The sequence below is a fragment of the Natrix helvetica genome (genome assembly GCF_964273705.1).
Source record: "Natrix helvetica genome assembly, chromosome: 4".
Taxonomy (NCBI): domain Eukaryota; kingdom Metazoa; phylum Chordata; class Lepidosauria; order Squamata; family Natricidae; genus Natrix; species Natrix helvetica.
This window is the reverse complement of record NC_138550.1, coordinates 120248126-120268964: the sequence shown is the minus strand read 5'-3', so window position 1 is coordinate 120268964 and position 20839 is coordinate 120248126. Positions and strand designations below refer to the sequence as shown.

The 20839-nt window shown below is 45.0% G+C and overlaps 1 protein-coding gene across 2 annotated transcripts in view; it reads left to right on the top strand.

Annotated features, from left to right (window-relative positions):
• ROCK1 (Rho associated coiled-coil containing protein kinase 1) overlaps positions 1 to 20839 on the top strand; it is a 101738-nt gene that overhangs the window by 12299 nt on the left and 68600 nt on the right. For both annotated transcript variants that reach the window (XM_081952977.1, XM_081952978.1), the window contains exon 2: positions 14704 to 14785. In XM_081952977.1, the coding sequence (XP_081809103.1) occupies positions 14704 to 14785 (82 nt within the window). The remainder of the gene's footprint in view (positions 1 to 14703; positions 14786 to 20839) is intronic.

Here is a 20839-nt window from a genome sequence, read left to right as displayed (position 1 = left end):
TCACATCTCTTCCACACCATTGTTGTATTACATCCTCTTGCACCCTCCCTGAACCTTGCCATACTCATCCTGCCTAACTCATGCTGTGCTTCTCGTGCACCCCTTGTGCCTTCCTCTTGCCATGCCTGTTAGCAAAATCTCTTGCACCCTTGTGCACCTGAGCTATGCTGCACCCCTCACAGTCTCTCATATTTACAGTGCACTGCCCCATGCACCCCCCCTTGCTGTCTCATATGTCTTCTAACATGGAATTTGCAACTTGAAGGTACATTATGAGAATAGTCTTTGTGATTGTCATGGACAATATTTCTTGGGAGTGAGATGAGAGAATAAATGCAGCACTGCCAATGCATCATTTCTCTTAATTTTTCTGGTTCTTTTAGTAACTTTTAAATATCATAGATCAGCAATGGCGAACCTTTTTTGGCTAGCGTGCCATAAGTGGGGGGAGCACAGGGGGGTCATGTGCAAGCGTGCCGCACCCATAATGCAATGTGCCCCTCCAGTGCGCATGTGCGCACTACAGGCGCGACCCCCTCCATGCTTTTTTTGTCCTCCCTTGGCTCCAGAGGCTTTATAGGAGCCTGGGGAGGGTGAAAACAGCCCCCCCGGAGGCCCTCCGGAGGCTTCAGCAACCTTCTGGAGGCTTCCCTGAAGCCTCCGAAGCAGTCAAAACGACCCTCCGAGCAAACCGGAAGTGCTTGGAGGGTCGTTTTAAGCACTCCGAAGGCTTCATGGACCTCAAGAGGCTTCAGGGACCTTCAAGAGGTTTCCCTGAAGCCTCCGGAACAGTCAAAATGACCCTCTAAGCAAACAGGAAGTCTGTTCCTGAACTTCCGGTTTGCCTGTAGGGCCGGTTGTTTGCGCTCCAGAGGCTTCAGGGAAGCTCATGAAGCCTCTGGAGGGCCTCTGGCGGGGGCGGGCTCTTTTCGCTCTCCCCAGGCTCCTATAAAGCGCTGGCCAGCTGAGTTCACCTTTTTAAAAGCTATTTTTTGCCTTCCCCAGGCTCCAGAGGCTTTATAGGAGCCTAGGGAGGGCGAAAAGAGCCCCCCGCCCCCCCCGGAGACTTCAGGGACCGTCCCTGAAGCCTTCGGAACGCTTAAAACCACCCTCCGAGCAAACCAGAAGTGACTTCCGGGTTGCTCGGAGGGTCATTTTAAGCGTTCCGAAGGTTTCAGGGACCGTCCAAGGCTTCCCTGATGCCTTCGGAGCGCTTAAAACGACCCTCCGAGCAACCCGGAAGTCACTTCCGGTTTGCTCGGAGGGTGGTTTTAAGCGCTCCGAAGGCTTCAGGGAAGCCTCCGGACAGTCCCTGAAGCCTACGGAGGGCCTCCGGGGGGGTTGGGGGAGGCTCTTTTCGCCCTCCCCAGGCTCCTATAAAGCCCCTGGAGCCTGGGGAGGGCAAAAAAAATATGTAAAAATGGGGGGGGGGTCGCGCGTTGTGCACGCATGCGCACTGGGGGGGTGTCGCGCGTTGCATTATGGGTGCAGCACGCCCGCACTCGACCCCCCTGTGCTCCCCCCACTTGTTGCACGCGAGCCAAAAAAGGTTCGCCATCACTGGCCTAGAGGTTATAAGGGTCTGGATGGGGAAGAACTGGCTCTGACTCAACCTTGGCAAGACAGAGTGACTATGGGTTTCCCCACACTGAGCTGGTATGCAATTTGGGATGGCCTTTGCATAGATTTATCTGATACATCAGTTGTGCCCTTTCCTGTACCAGGAGCCCTTACCTATGTTTATTCATACCTTAGCTCCCCTCTGGATTACAGCAGTACTTTTTTCATGGACTGCCCTGGAAAAACAGCTGGAAACCTCAACTTGTCCAGAATGCAGCAATGTACATGAGTATTTGGAACCCATAGCTTTCCCCCTGTAATACCTCTGTTGTGTGAGCTTTGTGTCTTACCTTTTTTTTTCTGGGTGCAATTCAAGGTAATGGTCATCACCTTCAAAGCCCTGTATGGCACAAGGCCACACTATCTGCAGGACTGCCTTTCCCTAAGGACATCTACGTATCCAAGCAGGTCAGATAGTGTGGGCATGCTCCTAGACCTGTGATGGTGAATCTATGGCACGTGTGCCACAGGTGGCACACAGAGGCCTCTCTGCCGGCACGCAAGTCATCACCCCAGCTGAACTCCAAGCATGTGCCTCCCAGCAGCCAGCTGATTTTCGGTCTCTGCAAAACACTGTACAAACCATACATCCAACAGGAACAGGAATTGCCTCACAGGAGCAGATAGAGGTAAATCCTAGAGCGGCAGGAAATGCATCACTGAACTATGGAGATGCTAGAGAGAAATAAAGCTGCATACAAGGCAAACATAATACTTGTAACAGCGTAGGCATGCATGGGAGGGAGCGTAAGCAGGGGTGTGTGTCCCCCTCACCCCATTTTTGGTTCCAGAATGCTTCAGGGAGGCCTGCTAAGCGCAAAACAGGGCAGGCAGGAGGGTTGTGCATTTATGTTCGGGGGGGCGGGGTGCATGTGGGAGTGGGTTGCATGTGCTTTGTATTATGGGTGTGGGCACACACACGCATGATGTCTGCACGTGTACGTGCTTTTGGCACACAAGGATAAAAAGGTTCACCATCACTGTCCTAGACTCTTCCCCTAAATATTGTCATCTGATGGAGGCTAGGAAGTGTGCCTGTTCTGCAATAGTTCCTGTCCTCTGGTATATTCTGCCCACTGAAGTTTGGTAGATGTCTACCCTTTTAACCTTCTGTAGGGCTTTGAAGACTTGGGTCCCCCAAGCATTGGGAGAAGATTAGATAATTGCACATAGAACTGATCTGGCTGCAAGTTTTTGTTGTTTTTAATGTTTTAATGGGTTGAGCTTTATAACTTTAGTATGATTTTGTGATGCCTTTAATTTATGATTAGGAGCCACCCAGAGCTGATTGAAAGATAGGATACTATATAATTGTTTTACATACATACATACAGTATTTGTTCTGGAATACGCATAATTTCTAGCAAGGGGCTCTGTTGAACTTTGGTCAACTCCCTAAGCGTTAATGCTGTGTAATTCTGTAGTGTTAGTTCACCATGCTTGTGAGGTGAAGTTGCACAGATGCTGAATCAGTACCTGAGATATTTGAGAATTAAATGAAGACCGGTAAATTTAGTATACAGCTTTACCAAGATGAAGGTGTATAGATGGGTCTTTGTGAATGGCTTACTTCACGGCACTTTGAAAGTATTGTTCACTTACATATTTTTTAGTTATAGGTGTAAAAGGTGGCATCTAAGATCCTAATATAGAACAACTGTTACCCATCATGCTAATATCTTGGAAAACCTGCATTGATCACCTTTTTTATGCTGAATTCAAATTCTAAACAAGTTGGCACTCAATACAAGTAGTCATCAAGTTAGGACTATTAGGGAATCTGCCCATTAGGTTTGTAAGTCATAACTATCATAAAGCAGGTTGGTCATGTGATTTTATTATGTTTTTGGTGGCAGTTAAGCAAAAAAGGCAGTTGTAAAATGAACTCTGTGATCATTAAGCAAATGAATAGTTCACTATGGGGATAGTTTTGCCAAAACTCTGAAGAAACTGCCAGTTTGGGGCAATACTGTCATAAAAGTCACATGGCCATGGGATATTACAAATAACCTAAATGCAGCCATTTTGCTGAGCCCCTGAAGTGTACTTGGTGGAGAGGCGACTATTGCTATTTTGGATTCATGTCTTAAGTTCCCTTTTTTGAGTTGGTGATAATTTCGAATGGTCAGTAAGGAAGTAAGTTGAGGGCTACTTGTACCTTTTTTGAAAATGTCTTTTATTATATCAATTAAATATGTATGAACATATATGCATAATAATGCTAATTGAATTATAACATTAAATTAGAAGAATTAGAACTGAAGTATGCAAAGGAATGCTAATTGTGCCTGTATTCTCAGATATAAGGTAGATACTTGTTCTTTATTTTTGAATTAGTAACAGAAATGCTCAGATGAGGATGTTAAATAGTATTCTCTCTAAGGTGTTGCCCCAGATGTGTACTGATATTTTGGCACTGGGTTGTCACCTGGCATACAACCAACAGAAAATGGTTAACATCACCCCCTCTAATTAAAAGGAAAAGCTTAAGTTAATCTTTCTATTCTGTGGAAATGGAAATTCTTCTGTTTGGGCTTATGCTCTACTTTCTGGAGGAACAATAGCTATCAGCCAGGAAAAAAATAGGAAGGGACAGAAAAGAAAGAAAGAAAGAAAGAGAGAAAGAGAGAGAGAGAAAGAAAGAAAGTAAGAAAGAAAAAGAAAGAAAGAAAGAAAGAAAGAAAGAAAAAAAAGAAAGAAAAGGTGATTTCTGGTAGTTACCTGGCAGCTGATCAGTGTGCCAGTAGCAGTCTGTGTCTGAAGCTGAAGCTTTTGTCTGATATCAAATTGTTTAGATATATTATCCAGTTCCTAATCCTTTTTTTCTTCCTCTGTAACAGAGAATAAAGTTTTATTTTATTTTATAGTTACAGTTGGGGGCTCAAATGACCATAAATTAGGAATTTGAGGATTATAGTTTTCTGGAGCGAGGGACAGGAGGCTCCAGTGGATGGCATTAACACGCGCAATTGGCCACGAGACTGGGATGAAGCTGAAGCCACGCCTCTGTGCTCCACCCTTTATGTCCAGTTTCATCTCAGTCCGGCCAAAAAGTGAGACCTATTATTTTTCTCTCCTGTATTTCTACCGTCACTGGACCCTCCTGGCAATTGCAGCCTCCCTTTGGAATTGCTCTCTTCTTCTGCCAGTAAGTTTCCTGGCTGGGGCTTTCTTCTACTGGCTTCCAGGGATAGTTCTTTGCCTTCTGAAGGCTGGGAAAGCTCAGGTGCCATTGCAGCAGCAGTTTGGAGCCGCGCCAGTCACGTGGCTGCAACTTTTGTCCCTGGGCGATCGGGAGGCTTGCGGGTTCAGGATTTCCAGCCCCACAGCCTCTTGTCGCTGAACATTGCTTGTGATTGCTCCGGCAGCTGGAATTGAGCCGCGGCGGCGCTGGGAAGAGCGCAAAGGCATTGCGAGGCAGTGAGCCAAGCCGCAGAGCAGCGAACTGGTGTGTGGGCGCCTCCAGCCGACAGAGGCCTTGGCTGAAGTCCCTAAAGCCCACCAAGCTCGGCGCTGGCGTTAGGGCTGCCTGGGAAGTAAAAAGGCGCATTTTTTTTACTCTTTCCCTTTTCTTTGCCTTGCTGCAGCCGAAAAGTGGAGCAGAGAGAGAGAGAGAGAGAGAGAGAGAGAGAGCATCAAGGAGGCTTCTCTTGGAGGGCCATGAGTATTGTCACGTGGCAAATGGTGGAGGAGGCGCGAAGGTCCCCTTCTCCCCCACCCTCCCCTTGGAAGGGTCCCTCTTCCAGGCAGCACCCCACAGCCTTGGCTAGGGCTCAGAAGGTAGCTGCTGCCTCTTGTCCCTCACGTGCCACACAGAGGGATGAGCTTAGGAGGCAAAGGCCCTTTCTAAGACCTTTTCCAGGGCAGAAAAGTTAAGGGCCCAACAGGGCAGACTAAGTGCCTCTCTTCCTCTTTCCAGGTCTCCCTTGGAGGGTGCCCCACAGCCAGTTCCCCCCCCTGCAGACACTCTTGGGAGGTTTTTTGGAGAGCCTTCCCCTTTGCCACCTCTTTACCTGGAGGACCAGGACCTGGATTTGGAGGATTCCTACATGCAGTTGGATCCCAGTTGAGATCAGGCCTTGCCCAGGCCTACCCTGGCTCCCCAGGCTAGGACAGCTCAGGATCCAGTGAATCCCAGCTGAGATTCATTGGATGTGGATGACCTTCCCAGGGGGTTGCAGAATCTGATTGAGAGGGCCATTTCCTCTGGCATTGCAGCTGGTCTACAGCAGCAGGCCGCCTGGTCCTCAGCATCAGACCAGGGCAAGGCCCCAAGGCCTAGCTCCTCTCAGGCACGTCCTCTCTCTGCTCCAGTGAGCCATCCTGTGTCCCCCTCCCTAGTTAGAGAAGGATCAGTTTCTGGGGATAAGGCCCAGGGGGACCCTGATTTGTCTGAGGATGAGGATGATTCCAAGACAGATCCTCCAGCCTTCACTGGCCTTTTCCCGCCAAATTTATTCCGATCCCTCCTGCGCAAGGTGCGTGCCACTGCTCAGATTGAGGAGGGTGAAGGGTCTAATGAAGGAGTTAAAGAGGGATCCAAGGAGGGGGATGCAGCAAAGAAGCCTAGAGGCCTAGTCTTTTCTGAACCCAAGACGGTTAAAGAGGAGATTCCTGCCCCTCACCTATTTCTGGAGGTGTTAAAGAAACAATGGGAGAAGCCTACTGCCTTTCCCAATCCTGGCAGCAATGATGGCACTTTTATAATATTGAGCCATATTTCTCCCAGGCATTGCAGCTACGCACCATGGACCCATCTGTGGTCGCTTTAGCATCACCTACCTCCCTGATGGCCAAGGATGTGGCTGACAACCTTAAGGCAGATGACAGGAAAGCGGAGATGACGCTTAGGAAGACTTTCCAGTCAGCGGCCTGGGCCATCAAGGCAGCAGTGTCTGCCTCGTTCTTCAAAAATATGGCTATGCTGTGGATGGAGAAGATCCAGGAACGCATCCCCCCAGAAAATGTGCGGCTCCACCAGGACCTAAACAAGTTAGTGGTGGTGGCGCAGTTCTCGGCTGATGCCACGTTGAATGACATGAAGTTCACTTCCAGGGCAATGGCTTCGTCTGTTACCTCTCATCGCCTTCTTTGGCTCCGGGGTTGGCAATTGGACAAGTCAAAGTGGCAACTATTGTCAGCCAACTATACTGGGGGCTCTCTCTTCGGGGCTGCCCTTGACTCGCTCATTGTGGAGGACAAGAATAAAAAGGTGTTGCCCACTTCGCCAAAAAAGGCGGAGCAGAAGTCCACGCCGTTCTACCGCAAGCCCTCGTATTGCCCTCAGGAGCAGGAGGCTCAACAAAGCAGGTATTCTTCCCCCAGGCCAGAGAGACAATGTGAGAGAAGTTACAACAGGGATAGGGCCCATTTCCAGCAACAGAGTATGTGCCCCTTTCGAAGGGGGTGCGAGTTCAGAGACCAGCCTTGCTCAGGGGGTGCGAGTTCAGGGACCAGGAGTGCCTCGTACTCACCATGGAAGCCAGTCTGTTCGGCTGGAGGGCGACCCTGGGATCTCAGTTGGTGCAGGGTCGGTGGTCCTGGCAGGAGCTCAGACACAATATCAATTGGTTGGAGCTCTGGGCGATCCATTTGGCGCCTCGACACTTTTGGACCTCAGTTGAGGGTCATCACATCTTGGTCCTCACCGACAACATGGCGGCCAAGGCCCACATTAATCGGCAGAACAGCACACGTTCCAAGGCATTACATGCCGAGGCGATGTCGCTGGGCAGCTGGGCAGTGAGACACCTGCGGTCGATCCTGGTGGAGCACATCACGGGGATCGACAACCATCAGGCCGACTGGTTGAGTCGAGAGACGATGGACAACGGAGAGTGGAGCCTCTGCCTGGAGCTGTTTCAGAGCATCTGCCAGCGGTTTGGATGACCAGTGGTGGACCTCTTTGCCACGCCGGCCAAAGCCCAGCTTTCCTGGTTCTTTTCTCGATTCCCAACTCGGGGAACGGAGGGGGTCGACACCCTTCGCACAAGGTGGCCAGGCAGGCTACTGTATGCTTTTCCTCCCTTCCCCTCATTCCCGGGTAGTTCAGAAGCTAGTCAGGGAGCAGGCAGAGCTGATCTTGGTGACACCTCACTGCCCGAGGGGGGCCTGGTTCTTTTCTCGATTCCCAACTCAGGGAACAGAGGGGGTCGACGCCCTTCGCACAAGGTGGCCAGGAAGGCTACTGTATGCTTTTCCTCCCCTTCCCCTCATTCCCGGGTAGTTCAGAAGCTAGTCAGGGAGCAGGCAGAGCTGATCTTGGTGACACCTCACTGCCCGAGGAGGGCCTGGTTTGCAGATCTCATGACCCTGTCAGAACAGCCTCCATGGCGGATCCCGGAGGGGGAGATAGAGCTGCACCAGGGGAAGCTAGTGCACCAGGAGCCACACTGGCTGCAACTAGCCATGTGGAGATTGAGCGGGAGCGCCTGAGGGAGGCTCACTTGTCGCTGCGAGTGATTAGAACCAGAGAGGCCTCGTGCAGACAGTCTACGATGAAGATGTATGACTCCACCTGGGTTTCCTTCGTGGCCTGGTGTCAGGCGAACCTGGTGGTGCCCACCAGGGCCTCAGTTCCATAGATCCTGGACTTTGTCCAGGACGGGTTGGATAAGGGGCTCTCCCGGGGCACCGTGCATAGGCAGCTGGTTGCCCTTGCTACAGTTTTCCCAGGTGAGGGCCTGATTTGCCCTCACCCAACTACCCGTTGTTAAGACGTTTCTTCAGGGGGTCTCCAACTTGCACCCTCCAGTGGTCCATAGGTTCCCCATGTGGAATCTCCCTACTGTGTTGTGGGCTCTCATGGCTGAACCCTTTGAGCCGTTGAGGACGGTTAGCCTGAATCTCCTAACACTTAAGGTGGTGTTTTTAGTGGCTATCACGTCGGCTAGGTGAGTGTCAGTTGGGAGCAGGGTGGATTTGTGCGTGTTCCACAACAACAGGGTTGTGTTGAGGTTAGATCTGGTTTTTATGCCTGAGGTGAATTCCATTTTCCATTGTTCCCAAGAGGTTGTACTTCCGGATTTTTGTCCGGATCCAGTTAAGGAACGTGAATAGCAGTGGCACCGGTTGGATGTCCGACGGGCCCTGCGTATTTATTTGAAGCAGATGGCCTCCTTCCAGAGGTCGGAGGCCCTGTTCTTATCTTTCCAACCATCGTCGCTGGATAAGAGGGTGACGTCTTCCACCACCAGCCGGTGGATCCGCTTAGCTATTACCCTGGCATACGAGTCCCAGAAGTTGCCTGTGCCGGCCGGTATTACGGCACATTCGACAAGGAGCACTGCCACCTCGGTGGCTTAGGCCTCCCAAACTCCGATAGGCGACATTTTCAGAGCGGCTACGTGGGCTTCTCCATCACCATTTATTCGGCATTACAGGTTGCGTTCGCATTGGCTGATGCGGTGTTTGGGCGCATGGTGCTACAGTAGGTCATTGCAGATTGTTAGTTTCTCACCTATGGGACTTAGCTTTTGTAGGTTCCATCCACTGGAGCCTCCTGTCCCTTGCTCCGGAAAATGGCAGCTGGTCTTACCTGAACTGCTATTTTCGGGGCTGGGACAGGAGGTTCCAGTTCCCATCCTAGGTTAGTTAGTCTAGCTGGGGTGGACGGAGTTCTCCTTTGTCCCTTGTTTTCAGTTCTCGGGGGAGCTCACTTCGATGAAACTGGACATAAAGGGTGGAGCACAGAGACATGACTTCAGCTTCAGTTTTATCCCAGTCTCGTGGCCAATTGGGCGTGTTAATACCATCCACTGGAGCCTCCTATCCCAGCCCCGAAAATAGCAGTTCAGGTAAGACCAACTGCCATTTTCCTAATAATGGCTATCTTGTTTGGGGTGAATGGAGGGAGAATCTTAAAAGAAAAATGAGTGACTGAGCTGAGTTGTGTGCTGCCTGTGTGGGTAAGAGAACAAACTTTAGGAGGAATGATCCTGAATGAGTCTGAAACTTTAATTCAAAGGTAAGTTTCTTATTTAGCAGCTTTGCCTTTCTCTCACGTTCAAATTCAGGGGCAGAATACTTGTATTCTAGTGTTACGAGTTTCTGTGAGATGGTTACTATGACATCAAAGCAACCATTTTGTGACTGTGTCTATGATATCAAAATTCCAAATATGTCAGTTATATCCCTCTAAAACAATATATCTATTGTCTTCAACTAAAGATTACCAAGTAAAGCAGTACAATTCTGTCAAAGAGTCTTTGATAAAAAGAACAAATATATGCCATATTTCTTCAAGATAATTCCTGCATATTTTCAATGAAACAAGTTACACAAATCACATGGCATTTACTTAAGAGAATTTTTTCTCATCTACTAGCTGTGTTTCTATTCTGATATATTTTAGTATAATCTTAAAAGTATCATAAAGCTATAAATGATATTAATGCCCAGATTATTCAATTATGTACTAATAAAACTGAATGCTGAAATTAAATGGTATATTTATTGTACTACTTGTAAATTTCCAAACCTATGTAGCACTTTATGTGCATATATTTAATTGGCACAATATTAATAAATACATAATACTGTTGCCATTTTTTTGAATTTTTTTAATTTTAATTAAACAAAAACACAAAAAAAGAATCATCCTTCATTGCATCTTGTAGAAAGCATGTCAATTGGTTACAGATAAATTTCGTGCATTTCTTCCACAGTCTTATAGTTCATATTAGATTATACACTTTAAAGAAAACATCTTTGTATATCTTACTATCAATGTACCACAATTCTCATTTGACTACAATTATTTGAACATGCTTTTACCTCAAATCATTCATACTTACAGACACAACCACATAATGGCTTTCATTAGCTATTTCAAAAATTCTCCAATAACATTACACCTTTATTATGTATTCTAAGTAAAAGTCAATTGATAAAATTTCTAAACCCTAATCCTAACCCTAAACCAACAAGGAAATGTCAATGGATATTGTTTAATAATATATACATGCTCTGGTATTGGCAAAAGCAACTTGGATACAAACTCTAAACAACGAGTTGGGGAGAAAAAAGGGGAAAAACCTGTTGCCATTTTTGTGTGTTCTTAATTTTAACATTCATTTGAAGTTCATTTGTCCAAAGAAAAAGTTCTAATTATAATTTTACGGCACATGATGTTTTTACTTGTTACCAAGCAACATTATTTCAAATCAAAATGTCAGTGATAATAATAGAATAAAGGACAGTGAAATATAAAATTACAAAAGAAAATTCAGTCAATGAAATCTTTTAATCACAAAGTGTTATATAAAGATACTTTCAATATTCCAGGACTAAAGTACGAATAACTGTTACTATAAGATCAATTTTAAAATAATTTAAATTAATTCAAACTAATTAAATTTTTAAAGTTAAAATTAATTTGCATATGAACAAGAAGAAAATGTTTGTATTTACACTCACTGGAGAAAAAGGATGATGAGAATAAGCAGGCACGTAACGAGGTATACACTTTAAAAGGAATGTGCATGGTCGCAAGTTGCTTAAAAACAAACCAAAGTCTTTAGTGTTATTAGAATCTTGTCAGTATTACGCAACAGCAACTAGAGGGTTCTAATCAACCAAAGTCACAGACTAAGTTTGTTAACCTGTAGTTAGCACTTTTTAAAGAAGCATTGTGGTGCAGAGAAAAACAGCTCAGGAAGAGGTACTGTATTTTTTGGACTACAAAACACACTGGTGTATAAGACACACCAAGATTTCAAAGAGGTAAGTAAGAAAAAAAAGTTTTTGTCTTCCCTCAGCCGCCAGCAGCACTCTGCAGGCTTTAGCAGGGCTGGGGCAAGGCAAAAACGCCCCCGTTTACTGAAGCCTATGGAGTGCTGCTGGGGGCTGAGGGAAGGCAAAAAAACTCTCCATTTTTGCAAAAAAGGCCAATTTTTTTTCAAAAACTGGATGCGGGGGCACGGCTTCAGGAGGCCAAAAATGGCTGTATTCGGTGTATAAGACGCACCAACATTTCCACACTCATTTGGGGGGTGAAAGGTGTATCTTATACTCTGAAAAATACAATATCTTGTATAGGCATTTTATATTTATCATATTTCCCTGAAAAGAGCTCCCTGGATAATAAGCCCAATCAAGCTTTTGAGCGCCTGTCTAAAATAAGCCCTCCCTCCAAATATTGCAACATGTGTGTGTTTGTGTGTGTGTGAGAGAGAGACTTTCCCAGAAGCTTCCGACAAACTTGACCTTCTCAGAAGCTTCTGACAAAATCAATGGGGGAAAATTGTTTCGTATTGCTCCACTCTTTATTCTCTTTGCTAACTGTAATCTGTTTGGTGAGCCTTCTGCAGCTTAATTTACCTTCTTGATTCCACTTCAGTAGATCTCTTTGCTTTCTCCCATTTTATCAGATAATCTTCATTTTCCTGCCTTGCTCTCAATTTTTTCTCTTCATTGCTCATTTCAAGCCTTCTTCCTATCACAGGCAGTAGCAATAGAGTTTACCACTTTTTTCACGGGCGGGGGGGGGGGAGTACAGCTGAATTTGCATCAGAAGAAAGAGTCAGCACCCAATCACTTACCTCATGTTTATTTTTTAAAATATGTTCAGAGTCCAGAGTGACTGCAGTTAATTAAGCAGAATTGTGTTAAAATAGAATAAAAAGTAGATAAATTTTCTTCAGCATTTTTTTTGTTGGAGGTTTCAAAGTAAAAAGGGGATTGTTTCACCCTGGGAAGTCTTTATTGAATAACCTTAGTGAACAAGTTAGCTATTCTAAGAAAATTAATTTCTATATCAAATTAAGACATTGAAATCACATTCTCTGAATATTTAATCTAGTTTCAGAAAATAATAAGAGAAATTCCAAGGAAGACAGTAGTGGAGCTCCATATGGTATTCTTTATTTCTGTTCTAGGAGATTCATTCATATTTACTTCTGTGAGAGAAATTAGAGGCAAAATTAGATTAACTCTTCATACATTCTCAAGGAATTATTTCATTCTCAACTTTTAAAAAGTTATGGTTGCAAACTTCTGGTCATATTAGTATTAATAAATTATATATTTAGTTTGATTGTGGTAAACACATAGACCACAGACGTGAAATGTAGTTTGTCAGTTGAATACAATAAAGCATTGGGAAGAATATCAGAAAGTTACAGTGAAAAATGAGATTGGCAAACTACTCAGAAACTAGAAATACTACTGACAATTATAAATTAGAAAGTGTGTTCTTTGTATCATGGTATGGCGGTCTCTTACAGAAAATCAGCTTTTGGCACCAGTACTTCTGAGGCTTAAGCTCTGCTTCTTTCTGAAACCTGTTTGTATCAGAGTAATGATGACCTAATGCTTAATCAAACCAAGAATACTGTTTCAATAGATAGGTAATTGTTATTTGAGCAACCACTAAACTGAAAATGTACTTTCTGATGCATGGTTTTTAAACATTAAACAAATATACAAAGGGCACATTTATTCTTAAAACAGTTTGGAAGAAAACAACTGGTTATATTTAAGTGAAATAATGGATCAGAAGCTATCTCTGCATGTTTTACAAAATCTAGTCTGCCCAAAAAAGGAAAAGATGAAAGGACATTTTTGCTTGGAATAGAGCCAGTCCTCCAAAAGAGTATAACTGTTTTTGCGCGCTTCCAAGTTTTACCAGTGAGTGTGTGTGTGTATGTGTGTGTGAGAGAGAGAGAAAGAGAGAGAGAGAGAGAGAGAGAGAGAGAGAGAGAGAGGGAACACAAAACATCAGAAAGCTGAATTGAAATAATTGCATTCAGTTTTACTAAAATTTCACTTTTGTTATTAAGAACAAAACATTTTATGTTATTTTTATTGTATTTATGATTATATCTATTTCATAAAGCTATTTATCTTGGAAAACATTCTTATATTTGATTTTTCTTGTATTTTAAGTTAGCTTTGTGCGTGTCTAGATTTTGAATCGATGGCAATAAGAGAAATATTGTTTAGTATGCCATATGTGATGATTCCCAAACCAGTAGAATCTGCAATATTAGCATGAGAGAAATAGCCTATTACTACTCATACCATAGTTAATAGCCTAATTTATCTGTTGCAATATTTTATTTGAGGCTTCACTTAAGGAGCGGCAGTTTGATTCTCACCAACTCAAGGTTGACAGCCTTAGATTTTTCTGAAATTGATCAAAATAATCAAACAATCAAAATAATAAATAATGCTCCTCCTTGAAGTAATGACTTTTTTGTCCAAATGCTCATGTCCAAATTAATATTAGAATATGTTTTATTGCACTATTGGCATGATTCTTTTATAAATTTGTGTAAGCATTATGTCTTGGAGAAGTGATTCTTAAGATGTTCCTATTTTTAGAGTTCTGTTAATAAGTACTCACAGGAGAGGGCTGCACTTGCTAAAGTGTAAAATATACTCCCTTGGAAATTGCTTTGGTCCTCATATCATTTTCTTTAGAAGAATTACCAAGAATTTTTATTTCATGAGTCATTTAACTTCTAGTTGGTTATAATTTTTAATGTTTCACTATTAAAATGAATGAGTGCTAGGGATTAAAACATTTTTGTATGCATACATATAGGTTTTAATATGAATTTACATCTAAAATATGTAAGAATTTAGACTAAAAATACTGTATTTTTCAGAGTATAAGACGCACCGGAATATAAGACCCACCAAGATTTTGAAGATGCAAATTAAAAAAAAAAAGTCTTTGCACTCTGCAGACCTCCCCAAAATGCACTGTTTTTTGTGAAAACGGGCCCGGTTTTTTTTTTTTGTAAAAAAAAGAGCATGCATAGCCTTTAGGAGGCTTGTAGAGTGCTCCTAGGGGCTGGGGGAGGGTGGGCATAAATAAGCAAAAAATGGCCCGTTTTTCGCTCATTTTTGCCTTCTCTAGCCCCCAGAAGCACTCTGGAAGCTTCCTAAAGGCTATGCACGGCCATTTTTGCAAAGGGGGTGGGGTTTCAGGAGGCAAAAAATTGCTGTATTCAGTGTATAAGATGCGCAGTGTATAAACAACCACATTTATGATTGAGATGTAATAAAAAAACTAATACTGTTTTTTGTGATACTCATTAGTTGTGTTTTTTAAAAAATATCTATTTTATTCTTCAGGATGGATTAGATGCCTTGGTATACGATTTGGACTTTCCTGCTTTGAGGAAAAATAAAAACATAGACACCTTTTTAACCAAATGTAAGTATATCTATATATATCTATATATATTCACACACTGTACTGGATTTCTGATTATCTAATCTGTGTACAATTTACTTCTTTAATTTCTTTATATGTTAATAGTACGTACTATATTTTTTTCAGGAGAAGAGAATTTGAAAGTTTTTGAAGTTGTATTCATAACCATTTAAGATTGATGCTCAAGCTTGATATTAAGATTGATTAAATAGAAGGATGTGGAGATTGTAGCTGTGGACTGAGAACTGTTGAGTACACTTGTAGCCTAATGTGTTTAGTACAAGACGTGTTGATGATTCATAACTATTCTTTTTCAACTAATCTATTACATAAAGTTATAATAAAAAGGTTGACCAAGGATGCTTTATAAGCTTCTTGAAAAAAAAGCAAAATAAAAAGAACAAAGTTGTGAAAGGGGAAACATTTTTTATGTGTTAATGCTGTGTTTATTTTTAGAAGCAGCATTATTGCTATGTAGTATTTATTCAGAAAGTAAATGACAAGAAAAATTACAAAGAAGATAGGACTTTGAGAATGAAGTTGGTGAACCTATATGTGAATCTTTGGAAATCCTGGGAGTAAGATCATAACAAAAAATGACATCTGTGTAAAAAGTCTGACTCCTGTTTTTTTTCCTTGTATTTATTCTTGTATTTGGAATGTATTTATACATTCCAAATGTATAAATATAACCTTGTAATGTAGCCTGTATAAAATGTTAATATTCACAAATGCTAGTAAGAATATAAAATAAGAAAAATAAACTGATATGACAGCAAAATAAAAGAAAATGCTGTAAAATGCAGGACAAATATTAGAATTGATAGATTCATTTATCCCTGTGATTTGAAGGAGTTTACATATAGAATGGGAAATAGTCTCCCCACATAGCTTAATATGGATTGAACATACAGATAACCTCTGGGAGAGGAATGAAAAGTTAGATAGGATTACAATATTGTACATAAGTACTTGGGGACTCTGGAAAAGATTTCAGCATTGAACCTTATATTTTGCAAATTTGTGAGAGCAATCAGGCAATTAAAAAATTGTTACCGTATTTTTATGGTAATTTGCAGAAGAGGACAACATTCTTTAATAATCATTTCTAAGAATCTCACTGATTTGAGTTTTCAATAGGTTGATACTATTCTTTTGAAATTTTGCACTAGAAAGAGTTATATCAGCAATTTCAGTCTATATCCCCTGAACTGAAATGTTAATTTTTTTGGGTTTAATCTCATGCCAGTGTTGACCCATGTAGATTAAAATAGCATGTTACCAAATTTGGAGTTAGAGTAACTGTCAGCTGGGAATTTAAATTATTATAGTTTGTTTCCTCCTAGTAGTGCTTTAAAAATGCAGAACCTCTAGCTTATATTTTCATGGTAATTAAAAAAATAACATGAAAATTAATGAAAACTGAACACTAGAAACTCATTTTATGTTTTAACCAAATCTTTTTTACACTATTGTGGATAATTATTTGATGAGAATAGCAAAATGTTCTAATATTTTTTTCTTTTACCTTTTCTTCTAAATTTTAATTTTTTTTAACCATTATTAAAGTTCAGTTCTATTTCTACAGTGAAGTTATATTTGACATTTGAACGTTGCTATGGGAATGAAAAGTAGTGAGATTCAAAGAAGATATTTGTAGCCTGGTTAAGGCTGGGAAATTGTTTATTTAAACAATTTCTTATTTACACAAGAAATGACCAACAAATGGAATATCATTGCTATCTGACACTGCTATATGATATTGCCATAGGTGTATACCAGGGATGTGCGGTCAGGGGAGGCAGGGGAGGCAGAGCCTCACCGCTCTCATCATGAAAATAAGAAAAAAAGGGAAAAGGGAAAAGGCGCTGAGGAGCCTTCTGCACACGTGGTCGGGAATGGGAGCACTCCGTGGTCCCCTTCATGTTGACTCAGGAGTCAGGAAGGAGGGGAATAGGACCACGTGTGCAGGAGGCTCCTCTAGCCTCAGCCTCCCTCCTGCGCACTTCCCATTCCCCGCCTTCCTAAGTCAACATGAAGGGGATCGCGGAGCGTGAGCCGCGGTCCTGCAGAGCGCGCTCCGTGGTCCCCTTCATGTTGACTCAGGAGTCAGGAAGGAGGGGAATTCCCCTCCTTCCTGACTCCTGAGTCAACATGAAGGGGACCACGGAGCACGCTGATGACGTCACCAGCCTCACCAGCCATAAACCTCACCGCACGTCACTGGCTGTATACTATAGGCCAGTGATGGCAAACTGTTTTTGCCTTGGGTGCCAAAAGCACGCACGTGTGCGCTATGGGGTGCACTCGCATGTCCAAATCCATAAGTTAATGCCCCCCTGATGCCGTGCCCCCTGTGCATGCACGTGTGATCCCCCCTGCCCCACACGTGCACTCACGGCTTTCTTGGAGTCTGGAGAGGGCAAAAAAGGCCTCCCACGCCCTCCCGGAGGTCCTCCAGAGGCCAGAAACAGCCCATTTTCCTATGCGCTGCTTGGAGACTCCAAGCATGGGTTAAACTCAGCCAATCTGCCCAGGACTAAATTTGAAACTTTAGCCACGCCTCTGGTGTTGCCTTGACTGCCAGTTTTTCAATTCAGTCAAAGCCCAGTGGATGCGTTTCAGTCTTTTGCAGATTGGTTGGACTCTCCTTTTTTATTTTTCTTTAGTTAATAACAGTTTTTTCTCCCCTTTCCTTCCCTAGAGAGCAGGAGTGGTGATAAGAATTTTCCCTTTTTCTTTCCCTCTTTATCTCACCGTTGTTGGTCTCCATGGTGTCCCGGGCTCGCTCGGGGTCACGGGGGTCAGAGGCAGTTGCCGGTGGAGGCGTGGGTCGGAGAGCCGATGCTCACTCAATCGTGCGTCCGTTTTCGCTGCAATCAATTCCCGGCTGTGGATTTCCATTGTCTCTGACCGTAGCTGGCGCAGAGCCTCGGCAGGCATCACTTTAAAGTTCCGGTGGCCATTTTGATTGCCTTTTTCATCATGGCCGCCATTTTGTTTTTGCGTTTTTCTTGCGGTTTGTTGCCTGTCGGTGCTGTTTTGCCCTGCTCTCCATAGATCGCTGCTACAGATCTCCTGTCAGGCCATCTGGTGGGGTCTTTTCCCTTGGGACTGTGTTCCACAGTAATTGCGGCTCAGAAGTTTTTTTTGCCTCAGTGGTCAGGCTCGTTATCTCCCCGATCTGCCCTGGTGTTGGGAGCGCTTAGTTCGTGCCTGCGGGTTGCTGGCCTCTGCCTCCTTCGGATTCATCCGGCTGCTGCCCTCAGTGTCTCCACCTTGGGATCGCTAGGACTTTTGATCCAAGTTCGCTAAGGTGGTAAGTGCAGAGGCCCCTGTTACATTCAAGTACCCTTCAGATTGCTGGGATGGCAGATCAGGCTCCTGGGGATATTGATCAACCAGGGCCGTCTACCAGCAGCGCATTCTCTAGAGCGGGTTGGCAAGGCAGCCAGGGAGGCCCTAAAGGGGAACAAGCCCTATGCCAGACAAGTAAGCAGCAAGGGATGGACTTGGATAGAGATGCCCTTCGTCGTCAGAAGGCCTTGGAGAAGCAATTCACCAAGGCCAAGCAACACGCCCAGGCCTCCAAGCAGACTCCCCCCAGGGCCCAGACTGGGCACAGGCCTCCCATTTCAGAGAGTGGGGGGAGGGGCAGGAGTTCTCCCCTGAGGTTTTGCTGGCTATGATAGGTTCCCCAGGCTTTCCAGGGCCCTCAATGCAGATCTTTTTGACTGCCCATCTGAAGGGGAGGAGGAACCGGCACCCTCAGGTCATCTAGCCCCGCAGCTCCCACTGGATCAACCATCCATCAAGCACCGCCCTGCGGAGGATCGGGGCCCCGATCTCTCTGTTGAAATGCAGGGCGTCATAGTCAGGGCCATTTCACAGGGGATCGAGGCTGGGTTGCATGAGCGGACCAAGCACCCATGCAAGACCCACCACACTCAGGCCTCAGCCCCTCCCAAGGAGGTTCCACAAGTCCAGAGGCCTTCCTCTCCACATTCTTCTCTGGACAGTGAGGATTCTGCCTGGGAGGAGGACACCTTGCCCAACCCTGAGCCAGATTTCTCAGGGGATGAGTCTGCGGTTCCTGATAAGCCCGTCTTTACCGGTTTGTTAAGCATACTAATTTAAGACTATCTTGAATAAGGCTAAAGCCTCTACCCATTTGGGTTCTTCTATCCCAGAACAGGCGGCCCCTGATCCCTCGGACCTCAGTGAGGGCCTGTTCGAGGAACCTATTCAGGCTCAAGAAATTGTTCCCATTCCTAAGTTATTCCTTAATGTAGTACAGAAACAATGGGCACAACCAGGCACCTTTGCCACCCCCAGTGGTAGTGACAGGTAACTGTATACGGTGGATGCTAGTCTGGAGGAATTACTGAAATTGCCCCCTGTGGCTGCACTAGTGGCTGCGCTCACTTCCTCTTCAGTGCTCCTTCCTGTTCTCCTAAGCGCTGCTTGGAGTGTCCAAGCATGGGTTGACTTCAGCTTGCTGCCCAAGGACTGAGTTTAGATCTTTAGTGTAGCCACGCCTCCTGCTCCCTTTGGAGTTCAGTTTGAAAAACTCAGTTGCCCTAAAAGGACGCATTCGGGAGATCCAGTCGTTGGACAGCAAGCTGGACTCTCCAAATTTGATTAGTGTAGCCTTTTATTATTTTTGTTTTCACTATGTAGCGTTAGATAGTCTTAGGTTTTGTTATTTTCTCGTTGGAAAGCGTTTCTCCTTGATTCTTCACTTCCCTCACGCACAGATCAGGCAGCTTGGAGCTAATCAAGCTTCCGTGCTAAAACACGGTTGAGGCTGCACTGCACTGGGAGGCTCGTCAGTGGCCACTGGTGAGCTCAGGGTCAAAGTAGGAGGTCAGGATCCCTGTTAAAGCTGTTGGAGGACTCTATTTAGCCCGGAGGCTCATCTGAGCTCTCCAGATTGCCGACAGCAGCCCAGGTGCCGTTCCAAGTTTGCAGTGGCCATTTTGGACAGTAAAAAAGGTGCGCTTTTAAAAGTCAAGTCGTTTTCTTCGTACCAAAGCGTGGTCCTTCGCAGATCGCCACTGGGAGGGGTATTAAATGAGTGGCCTTGCTCTGGGTCTCCAGGCAGGCCTCCCCCTCCCCAGGAAGATCCGAAATAGCAACCACAGGGAGTTTGGCTTCCCCAGGCCATTCCCTGCTTTCTCTCAACTGTGCGGATCTTCCAATTTGGCGCCAAAACTCATTGCTGCATTCCCTGCCTGGGCCCATTGACTCTGCTCTCCAATTCCTCTGGGCCAACTCTCATCTAAGCCAAGTGACTTCTAGCAAGTTCAAGCATGGCCAGCAAGAGTGTGGACAAGGCCAAAGATCAGGCAGGACCTCCCGTCAGTAAGCGCAGCAGACCCAATCCTATGGCCAAGGGTTGTACAGCATGTCCTACAAAGGGCAAGCAGCTGAGGTCAGAAAAGGTGTCTAAGGCTGAGGAGAGACTGGCAGAGAGACGCCAGAGAGCCCCAGAGAAACAATTTCAGAGGGCTCAGGGAAACCAGGGGCCTGACAAGGAACTCCCTCCACCTGCTGAGGTTCCTGCTGTCCCTTCCATTGTAGATCTCTCTCCAGAGGAGGTTCCACCGGTAGTGGATGAGGAGGATTTTAGGTTCACCCCAAGCCCCTCTAGGGCATCTCCCAGGTCTCTGGCCTCATCCCTAGATGAGGAGTACAGGGATGAAGCTTGTTCCCTGCTGGGGGAGGAGGGAATTCCTACTTCCGGACCAGGCCCTAGAGCATCACCCCAGAATCAAGATCCCACTCCTGAACTGTCCCCAGCAATGAGGGAGGTGGTTGCAAAGCCCATATCTCAGGGGATTGTAAATGGCATCCAGCAACTGGGCCTCATATTGCCTCTCCCAGGCCATGCCAGAGCCAAGGCGAAAGTCCCTGACTCTCAGGCACAATCGGGCAGGGTCTTTCTGGCTGCCTCCTCGGCTGTCAGCAAAGCGTCTGACACTGAGGAGGGTGTTCAGGATGCACCGGACTTGTTGGAAAACGAGAATCTGGCCCCTGATGTTCTTGCATTCT